This window comes from Propithecus coquereli, unplaced genomic scaffold (genome assembly GCF_000956105.1).
Source record: "Propithecus coquereli isolate 6110/MARCELLA unplaced genomic scaffold, Pcoq_1.0 Scaffold59, whole genome shotgun sequence".
Taxonomy (NCBI): Eukaryota; Metazoa; Chordata; class Mammalia; order Primates; family Indriidae; genus Propithecus; species Propithecus coquereli.
Genome location: NW_012151840.1, coordinates 5,689,861 through 5,700,600, shown reverse-complemented (window position 1 = coordinate 5,700,600; position 10,740 = coordinate 5,689,861). Strand labels below are relative to the sequence as shown.

The 10,740-nt window shown below is 41.3% G+C and overlaps 1 protein-coding gene across 1 annotated transcript in view; it reads left to right on the top strand.

Moving 5' to 3' along the window:
* SNX27 (sorting nexin family member 27) overlaps nt 1–10,526 on the top strand; it is a 95,637-nt gene extending 85,111 nt beyond the window's left edge. Inside the window, exons 8-12 of the mRNA XM_012658514.1 lie at nt 1,568–1,657; nt 8,389–8,538; nt 8,867–8,995; nt 9,367–9,426; nt 10,320–10,526. Coding sequence (XP_012513968.1) covers nt 1,568–1,657; nt 8,389–8,538; nt 8,867–8,995; nt 9,367–9,426; nt 10,320–10,367 — 477 coding nt within the window. The 3' untranslated portion in view covers nt 10,368–10,526. The remainder of the gene's footprint in view (nt 1–1,567; nt 1,658–8,388; nt 8,539–8,866; nt 8,996–9,366; nt 9,427–10,319) is intronic.
* Nucleotides 10,527–10,740: the final 214 nt, after the last annotated feature.

The window sequence follows — 10,740 nt, the reverse complement described above, 5'->3', positions numbered from 1 at the left end:
GAGAACATTTTTACTGCCCCACATGAAAAAGAGTTCACTTAGAATTGCTGGAGTAAATAATCACTCTGACCCACCTCTGTCCTGGGGAAGTGTTCACCAAATATTTAAGTTCTATTATGAGTCAGACACTGTTCTAGATATTTGGGATGAACACAAAACAGTAAAACAGTGTTTTTATTTGGTCATCAGAAAAAGAATTTTAAAGCCTTTTCCCTTAGCTAACTAACACTGTAAGTTACATTGGAAACTGGATAGGCCAGTATTTGTTGGTTTATTTCTCCTCTCTACATCTCCCCCAGCTTTTTAATAATTGGTTTAAATTTGGCCTGGAGCAGCACCTTTTTTTGGTGATAAAAGTGTTCAGGTTCTTCAGGACATTGACACTGTGTGGCAGTTCTTACTGAACATCCCCTCTGTAAATATAATTCTCTGTGCCTAAAAGAGCCCTCACTCGTATGGCCAGGATTGGGGAGAAACTGGCACAATCTCCATTAGTCAGTTCCTGGCAGGATATTAATATCCGTGTAGGGTTCTTAGAAGAATTTAACAGCTAAATGATACTCATAACTGTGATTAATAATAACTTTATAAAACTCTTAACATCTTTTATTCTCACTGTCCATCTATAAGATGAGTATTATTCCAGTTTTATAGACTCTGAACGGGTTTAAGTGACTTACCCAAGCGCACATTGGTATGTGACAGAGCTCGAAGTCGAATTAGTCTCTTGACTGCAATCCTGAACTCATTCTGTTACCTATTTTTCCTTGAAAGGCTCTGGGAAATGATTTCTATCTTAAGTATCACAGCATCATTGATCTTCCTTATTTCATTCTCTCCTCGGTTTAACTCATTTGGCACTGAGACACAAATCATCTTTCTTTTAAAAAAGAAGCAATTTTTTATTGTTTATTTTAGCTCCCTACTGTCTGTTTCCTTAAATCTAAATTCCTGTGCCTGCTGTTCGGATCCTTCACAATCTGTTGTTAGCCTACCTGTCCAGCATTACCTGTCATTGTCTCCTAACATGGACCCTTTGTTCAAATCAGGCAGATCTGTTTCCTGAATGTATTTAAGCTCAAACACATTCCTGTTTCCGGACTTTAGCCTGTAGTTTCTCTTATTCATCCTGTCCTTTGGGGGTGCACCCAAGGCTTCCCTGATAGCTGTAATTAGGAGTAAGTGCTCCTCTTCTGACTATATATACCACTTACTGTCTGTACTGTACATTTTTGCCACTTCATTGTTACCTTTAACCGTTATACACTGTATTTCAGTGCTCTCTTGTTTTCACATATATAAATTAACCAGAATTTAAGTCTCTTGACATAGGAAACCAGGTCCCTCACATACACTTAGGGCAATCCTTGAGCACATGGCAGATACTCTTTAAATGCTAGTTATTCCAATAAATATACCCATGTGGCAGAATTCACTGGTGATGATGATGGTGGTCCAAGTGGATAAGTTTTTCTGAAAATGCATCTGTGTCTGTTCATTTTTTTCAAAAATATACTTGATAATGCTTTTTACATTCCCTTCTTCCCTACTTTTGTTTTGGTGACAGGCTGTCGACGATGTGAAGAAAGGTTACATCAAAGCAGAGGAAAAGTCCTACCAGTTACAGAAGCTATACGAACAAAGGAAAATGGTCATGGTAAGTTTATGCCCCATAATTCCTTCATAAAATGCCCCTTCTTACCCCTTAAACCTGTCATTCCAGTCAGTTTGGAAAAGATCACAACCTGGTCAGTGGCTTCGCTAATAAAAAAAAAGGAAGGGAATATAGACCTTAATGCAGAGTCCATTATGTTCCTCCACTGAACACACAAAGAGCTTGCATTACTATATGTTGGTACATGATTTTATTATTAATAATAACTAGACAATTTTTGATAAAGTGCTGCAACAAAAGATGTATAAAACATTACAATATGATACAGATAAGACTGTATGAGAACTGATATTTAGATTTTTAACATTAGAGATTATTTTAATTGTGATTTAGTAAGAGCGAAGTCATTTTAATTTCTTCAGCTGCTTAAACATTTATGCTCAGTAGTGCTTTTGGTTAGTATGATATTCTACAGCTATGCTGTTTGATTCAATAGCTACTATACTCATGTGGCTATTAAAATCTAAATTTAAATTCATTTAAATTAAATAAAATTTAAAATTCAGTTCTTTTATCGTCCAAGTCAAGTGCTAAGTAGCTATATGTGGCTAGTAGTTACCATATTGAACAGTGCAGGTGTAGAACATTTTCATCATCACAGAAAGTTCTGTTGGGCAAGGTTCATAATAGATTATGAAATCATTTTTAGTTTCAAGTTTTTATTTTACAATCACCCAGTTAAGAACTTGAGTATAGTCGATACACAGATATATTTCCCCATGGGTCATTGGCATTGAGTATAAAATATGCTTAAACATTTATGGAATTCTATTGTCTTGAAAACCTAGTACCAACATATGACTGTACTAGCCACATAATACTGCAGTCAGATTTTGAAGAAAATCTCACCAAATTTTGAATTTTATTCAAGTATAATATGTGTTCAGGTATCAGTGTTCAAAGACATTAGCCTAGCCAATATTGGGTCATCGTCAGTACACTGAAACTTCCAAATCAGATGGGCCCTTCAGAGCCCATAGGCCCTGATGCCATTAACTATAGCAATTTGGTATGCTTGATGGCAACAGTTAGGCCAATCGCTACAATTAGTAGTTGCCAAATCACCATGAGACCTTCAGCAATTCAACAAACATCTCAGTTCTAGATTATTTTCTGTAAAATAGGGATATTCAGACTGTCAGCTATCAAGTAGAATCTTGACAAACTACTCCAGGGTTCTTGGTAGATAAATAAGCTTTACGTAAGTTCCTGTGTCCTCCAAATCTCCAAACAGAGAGGACAGCTCATATTCTTGCCATAGTTTATAATACCCTGTGTGATCAAAAACATTTTTGTTTTCTACTTATTTACAAAGTTAGATTGAATCTCAAATTTGGATGATTGAGAATATAATGTACAAGAAAGAATGTTTTTTCTTTCTTTCCTCCCTCCCTCTCCTTCTCCCCACCCTGTCTCCCTTATCTCCCCCTTCCCTCCCTCCCTGTTTTCCTTCCTTCCTTCCTTTCCTTCCTTCCATCCTTCCTTCCTTCCTCCCTTCCTCCCTCTTTTTCTCTCTCTCTCTCCCTCCCTCCCTTCACACAAACAATAGACAAGTGTAAATTATGCTTTTCTTATGTTGAAATGGCCTGATTTTGCCATTGTTGAACTGATAGTTTCTATGTTAGTGTTTCTCAACATAATTTGTAATGATTTCACAAAAGGCAGTATGTGTGAAAGTCAGCCTTTCGCAAGTGTTAGTTCCCAGTCTACTTAGGAGGGAATCACTTTGAAGCTGCTTAAAATGCAGATTTCTGGACTCCATCCCTGAGGGTGGGACCTAGGGAATCTTTGTTTTTAACACCTTGACTGCCTTATTAGTTGTATTTAACTCAGGCTAGTTTAGAGTCCGGGACCGTGTGAAGCAAAACTCTGCAGTTGGTTCATGAAAATCTTACTTGTTGATGTTCTTATTGTTACAATTAATATTGACAATTTAATTCTAAAAATGTGGATTGCGTTGCACATAACTCACTCACAGAAAACAATAAAAAAATAACAAATTAGAGAGGATTGTTTTGTTTTAATAAAACACTGTGGCCCCAGGGAAAATTTGTTTTTCCTAGTGTGGCAGTTGATGTGTTAAAAAGCACACCGGTGATTCTGAAACTTTAGGTGCTTCTGAATCAGTATTCGAGGGTTTAGGAGAGTTGACTCTTGAAGTTCCTCTCATCCCGTTTTTTCCTGTTTTAGATCTGGTTTGACCTTTGCCAGGTTGTTTGGGAGAACAGAGAATTCTTCAGAATGGACCTTGACCCATTCACCTAAAGTGTTCTGCTCTGTTAAGTTCTGAGTTTCTGTTTTAATAACGGTCCTATTTCTATATTTACCTGGCTTGCTGAGTATTGAACATTTATAAAATGTACCATAGTTTACCTTTCCTCTTCTCTGGCCTATAAGGGCTACCATCTATGTGGTATGGGAATTATCACCTGAAGATAATTTAGGATACATATTTAGCTACTCAAAACTTAATATGAAAGGGGAATAGACAGGATAATTTTGTGTTTAAATATATGTCTACACCCTTACATAAATATGTTTGAAAGCAAAAATTCACCTCTGTTTTGCAAATTTTGGATTTAGGTAAAATTTGTAATGTTTCCTCTCTTAGGCTTTGTGCAAACCCAGGAATGTAGGGATTGCCCACTTAAAGCTGGTAAATACTACCCAGGCATCTCTGAGAACCTTGTCTCCCAATGAGACTTTGCTTCTGTCTTCTCACCAAGGACACAGGTGCCTTTGGTTTTCATCCAAGTTATTTTCAGAATTTGTGCCATTAAGAAGTCCACTGAAGGTCTTTTGCTTTCAAGGACCACATTCTTGAATACGGAAGGACAAATCAGCCCTTTGATTCAGAGGGTGGGGAAAGCGGCATCTATCATGTGCCTGATACTGTTCTCGGCACTTTATGTCAGTTAACAACCCTGTAGGTGCATCCCCAGTCAGAGAAGAAGTGGAATCTGAGGGATTAAGATTCTTACCCAAGATCATATAGCTTGTCAGAAATGGAACTAGGATTTAATAATGGGATTCGAACCCATTTCTGTCAGGCTCCCATGCATATGTTTTCCTCTACTTTAGGGAAGAGTGGGTGGCAGCAATGTCTTTTATTTCCAGGTGGCAGAAGGGAAGAACCTGATAGAGTAACTGACTCAAGGTCACAAAGAGAGAGTTCAAGATACACAGAGCTCCACGTTCTTCTAATCTCTTTTCCCTGCTTTGTCTGCATGTTTCTCTCTTTAAAAAAAAAAGTCTGTATGATAAAACTCCCAATGAGGGAATGTGGCAGAAATATTTCTCAAAATGGTAGTAGTACCTCTCAAAGAAGAGAACTCTCAACAAATGTATTATATAAAAGCCTTTTTTGTCGGAGGACGTGAGTAGAACTAGTCTTAAGGCTCCATAACACCCACTGGCATTTACAGGGGTTTTAAGCATTCTTGAGCAGAATTGCTGCTTATTGAGCAAGTAAAGTTTCTGATGACTGTGTTAGGAAGATGACTTGGGATTGAGTACCAGAGGCCTAATTGCAGGACACTCTTTTCTTTTAACATTTTCTTGTAGAAATTTTGGCCAGGCGCGGTGGCTCATGCCTGTAATCCTAGCACTCTGGGAGGCCAAAGCAGGAGGATTGTTTGAGCTCAGGAGTTCGAGACTAGTCTGAGCAAGAGCGAGACCCCGTCTCTACCAAAAATAGAAAGAAATTAATTGGACAACTAAAAATATGTAGAAAAAATTAGCCGGGCATGGTGGCGCATGCCTGTAGTCCCAGCTACTCGGGAGGCTGAGGCAGGAGGATCGCTTGAGCCCAGGAGTTTGAGGTTGCTGTGAGCTAGGCTGACACCACGACGGCCCTCCAGCCCAGGCAACAGAGCAAGACTCTGTCTCAAAAAAAAATTAAAAAACAACATTTTATTGGAGAAATTTTCAAATACATAAAGAAGTTGAATGAATAGTACAGTTGGCCCCCATGTGCCACTTACCCAGCTTCAGCAGCCTTCAGCTTTCTGCCGTTCATGTTCCATCTATCTCACATGCTTTCTTTCCTCAGGAGTTTTTAAAAGTAATTTCTAGATACATCATTTCACAGAGTATTCTTGAAAGAGAAAATAGCTTGAGAGCTATGGATAATGGAGCTTTAAAAAAATTTTTTTAGCTATTATTTATTAAATGCCTAATTACGTACCAAGTACTAGGTTAAATATTTTCTATTTACTGCTCACAAACAATGCTGTGGTGTAGATGGTGTAGGTGCTATTATAATATCACTGCCCATTTTACAGATGAGGAAACTAAGGCTCCTGGGATTAAGTAATTGGCCTGAGTTTAAGTAACTTGCCCAGGTTGCACAGTTAGAAAGTAATGGGGCCAGGATTCAAGCCCACGGTAGTCTGGGCCTTTTAATAACTCCTCTGTGTACTGCTCTCTGTCCCAAGCTTTGCTGCTTATTGTAACCCCAGAAGAGTTTTCTCCTATTCTGTATCACCCACCCCTGTCATGTTTACCAAAGTAGAACAGTCAGGGATTCCTTTTTGTTTATAGTGCCAATAGCAGGATTAAGCAGTATCCGTGTTTATCACCAGTATTGAAAGAATAATAAAAATAGGGGCTGGGAGTGGGGAATTTGCTTGAGGCCAGGAGTTTGAGACCAGGCTGAGCAAGAGGGAGACCTCTGTACAAAAAATAGAAAAACTAGCCTGGCGTGGTGACACCCGCCTGTAGTCCCAGCTACTCAGGAGGCTGAGGCTCTTTTGAGCCCAACAGTTTGAGGTTGCAGTGAGCTATCATCATGCCACTGCACTCTAGCCTGGGCAACAGAGCAAGACTCTGTCTCAAAGAAAAACCAAAACCAACCAACCAACCAACCAACCAACCAAGCTCAGCAGGGGATAGTGTGGGTGTGTGGAGTAGGGTGATAGAAGGATAGAAGGAGGGAGAAATGAGAGATGAAAAATGATGTGATCAAAGTATTGCAGCACTTCTAAATTGACCCTGTCCTTGTATTCTTGCTACCCTTTTATAATTTTTCACCTTCAAAGTTGCTATTATTATTTTACCTAAGCCTAAATACAAAGTAGGGAAGGGAGTGTGTGGTATGATACTCCTTGAGCCCTTAAATCTTCCCAGACAGTCCCTGGTGGCAGTAGCAATGGTCTTAAGTGCCATTCTTTGGTGCCAGAGCCATAGGTTGCCTTGTGTCCTTTTTGTGCCTTTGTCCTTTTTTCTCCGCTCTCTTGGTAAGGCAGAAGGCAACTCTCCAGGGTATTCTAATCTCCCTGCCCATCTTAGGTGCTGGGAGACTAGGGTGCTGTGCTTTTTTGTCTTCTCTCCAGCACTCTGTGCACATCACCAGTGTGCCCTGTTCTTCCTTGTGTGACATGCAGTTGGAAGCTCAGGCTATTTGCTTGTTTCCCAGGCAATCCCTGAGAGGAAACCAGGTCAGCGTCCGTGCATCTTCATTCCCCCAGCCCCTGCCCTATCTTCCTTCCCCTGTTTCTCTCTTACTCTCTTTCCACTCATCTTCTTTTACTCTCTCTCCTCTCAACTCAAAATAGTGAATTGAATAAAAGAGAAGCCAACCTTAACTGGAGAGAAGGGACAAAGAGCTGAGTTAGCTTCAGCAGTTCAGAGACGCCTCTGGATTAGTCTTATAATGTACCTGTGAGAGTCATATAATATATACCACTTGATTTTGGTCTAGATGCTTCTTAAGGAGGCATATATGCTGGAGACCTAGGGGACAGTGGGGCTGATTTGGGGACTAGTTGGTGATAGTGAAAGGAGCAGGGGCCTAGAAATTAAACCTGGGTTCTAATCCTGGTTGTGCCACTTATTATTACCTGTGAGCTCAGGTTAGTCTCATCTTAGTCTGAGTTTCTGTTAAATGACTAGGTTTTAAAGTCTCTTTCAGTTTCAACGTTTTGTGATTGTGAGATTATCACTGGGATCATTGTAACTTTTGACTGGAGAGGAGATAGGGGGAAATAGTAACACCCTTTCTTAATTATAAGGATAGCTTAGATTCCCATCCCTTAGGTACAAGGGAAATAGAGGACAGACAAAATAGCATTGTGAGTTCCCCTCTAGCCCTGTGAGTCCTAGTTATAGTGTTTCTTCTGATTTTAATTTGTCTATCTTTTTTTTTTTTTTTTTGAGACAGAGTCTCACTCTGTTGCCCCGGCTAGAGTGAGTGCCGTGGCATCAGCCTAGCTCACAGCAACCTCAAACTCCTGGGCTCAAGCGATCCTCCTGCCTCAGCCTCCCAGGTAGCTGGGACTACAGGCGTGCGCCACCATGCCCGGCTAATTTTTTCTATATATTTTTAGTTGTCCAGATAATTTCTTTTTTTTTTTTTAGTAGAGACGGGGTCTCGCTCTTGCTCAGGCTGGTCTCAAACTCCTGAGCTCAAACAATCCACCCGCCTCAGCCTCCCAGAGTGCTAGGATTACAGGCGTGAGCCACCGCGCCCGGCCTGTGTATCTTTTTTAAGTAGAAAAAGAGGGGTTGGAAGTGTGAAGGCAGAAGTCGGAAGTGGGATAAAGGATTATCTCAGAGTTAGGACCCAACTTAGGGATGGGTGTGAGACCAGAGGCCAGGTCTTCAGGTTGTTGGGTGAGAATATTCTCTTTGCTCCTCTTGTGCCATCTGAGCAGCTCTTCATTGTGTTTAGTTCCATAGTATAACAATACTGTTTCCCCTTCCTTTTTTCCTAGTACCTCAACATGCTAAGGACTTGTGAGGGCTACAATGAAATCATCTTCCCCCACTGTGCCTGCGACTCCAGGAGGAAGGGGCACGTTATCACAGCCATCAGCATCACGCACTTTAAACTCCATGCCTGCACTGAGGAAGGACAGCTGGAGGTGAGAATTCTGCATGGGGCTTGGGCTAGAAGCACTGGGGATACTTTGATACTCGCTTGCTACGTTTGAATTCCTTTTTTGGGGAAAACGAAATCAGAATTGTGTATTGACTGGGGCGGATATATGGGCACTGGATCCACACTGATCCTCAGCTTCTCTGGCTGCTCCCACTGACCTTTATTCTTCTGTCACAATCCCTTCCCTGAAGTGATGCAGACATCTCCATTCATTTCTCTTCTGTGGCCTGGTCCAGAATCCTCTTACCTCAGCTCCCCAGCACTCTGAAACTCAGACTGTAGACCTTATTCTCTTGTTCTTGGTTGTGCAGAACCAGGTAATAGCATTTGAATGGGACGAGATGCAGCGATGGGATACAGATGAAGAAGGGATGGCCTTCTGTTTTGAATATGCACGAGGAGAGAAGAAGCCCCGATGGGTTAAAATCTTCACACCATATGTGAGTGGGAGGTGGGGACGCGTACTTGGGGAAAGTAGATTGGGCCGAAAGTTGTCTTTAAGCTAAATGCATAAGTGGAGAGAGGTACAGACATCGATCTGAACCTGTTTGAGTCGTAGAGCCCCAGGTTCATCCTGCCTTTCCTTCAGGCCTCACTAGGATTGGCAATTTCATATCCTGCTTGACTCGCAGTTACCACTAGCAGGAGCTAGAGAACAGGAGATGAGCCAGGCCTGGATTTTGTGGCACTTGTCAGGGTTTTTCTCTAGACTGAGTTTGGAGGATGGGCTGGCTGGGGGCAGGACCTCAAAGGTATGGCCCTGTGGTGCTTGGTCTTAAGAAGTCAGTGAGTGTTGCCACTTTTTTTTCAGTTCAATTACATGCATGAGTGCTTCGAGAGGGTGTTCTGCGAGCTCAAGTGGAGAAAAGAGGTAACTCTAAACAATTCTTGAATGGACTTTTTCATCTTTTTTGTTTGTTGAAAATTTGTAGGCCTATGGCCAAATACCTGGGACCCTCACCTCCATCTCTGTCTTTCTAGGAATATTAGTTAGAGACTGATTATCTCATGTGAGCCAGGACATTCTTCCAGCGAGGTTGGCCTCTGGATGGTGAATGGGCCGTGCAAAAAAGCCCTGCTTCTTCCCTTGCTTAGAGGGTGGACATTGGCTACAGGCTCTTCCATCTCTCATGACTTCATGGACCCTCCTCTGCCAGTGTTTAAAATCAAATCACCTTCCATGTTGTTCCTGACCCAGAAGGGCAGCTGTCCTCAGTTTTAGTCATCTGACTGGATGAGTCACAACAGAGTCTTTCTAGGCTAACCGAGAATGCGTATGTGGGGGAAGGTTTTTGCTGCTGCTTTACTCTGCTGTGTGTGTGTGCCAGTGCTGGAGCACAGTGTGGAAGATTCTGAATAATTAGCTATTTATTCTCAAAGAAAATCTTTCAGAAGATCAGGCGGTCAGGTCAGACACATGAAAATTTATATTCTTAGTGTAGTAGAAAGGAGGTTGGCTCTGGGAATTTTATCTGGGTTTTCTCCTGGCTTTTTTTCTCTGTGTAATTTTGGGTAAACCAGCCTCCCTGGATCTCAGTTTTCTCTTCTGTAAAACAGGAAGACTGAACCAGATAATTAATATCCAAGGTCCCTTCCAGTGCTGAAAGGCTATGATTCTAGATGGTAAGTTGTGTCAGGGAACAAGGCCAATCGGATTGAGTCACCCAGCATCCAGTCAGTCCCGTGTAGTTTCTGTTTGAGGAGTTGTCTCCAGATGGTAGGAGATGGGGCTTCCCAATAACTCTTTTCTTTTTTTCCTTTCAGAACATATTCCAGATGGCGAGGTCACAGCAGAGGGATGTGGCCACCTAGCCTTTCCTTATCCCTTTCCCTTCTCTTCGCCCTCATCCCCTTATCCCTTTCATCTCCCATGTCAGACAGAGTAATCATTAACACAAAAGAAGAGAAAAAGGAAACAAGTCATTATGTTCAAGAGCCCTAAACTAAATCTTATTAATAACACCCCCTGAATTTCATGCCTCTGGAATTGAGCTGGTAGAAAACAGATTGGTCAGCACCAGAAGTCAACTGAGTTAAGACAGGAAAGAAATAAGCCCAACCAACTTGCCAAAGGTATCTTTGTTCTTTCGTCTGGGCCTCATACCAACAGACTCTCCTTGTACTATATTTTTAAAACTGGAACTATGAACTTCATCCATTTGCACTGTTCAGACATATATATGTA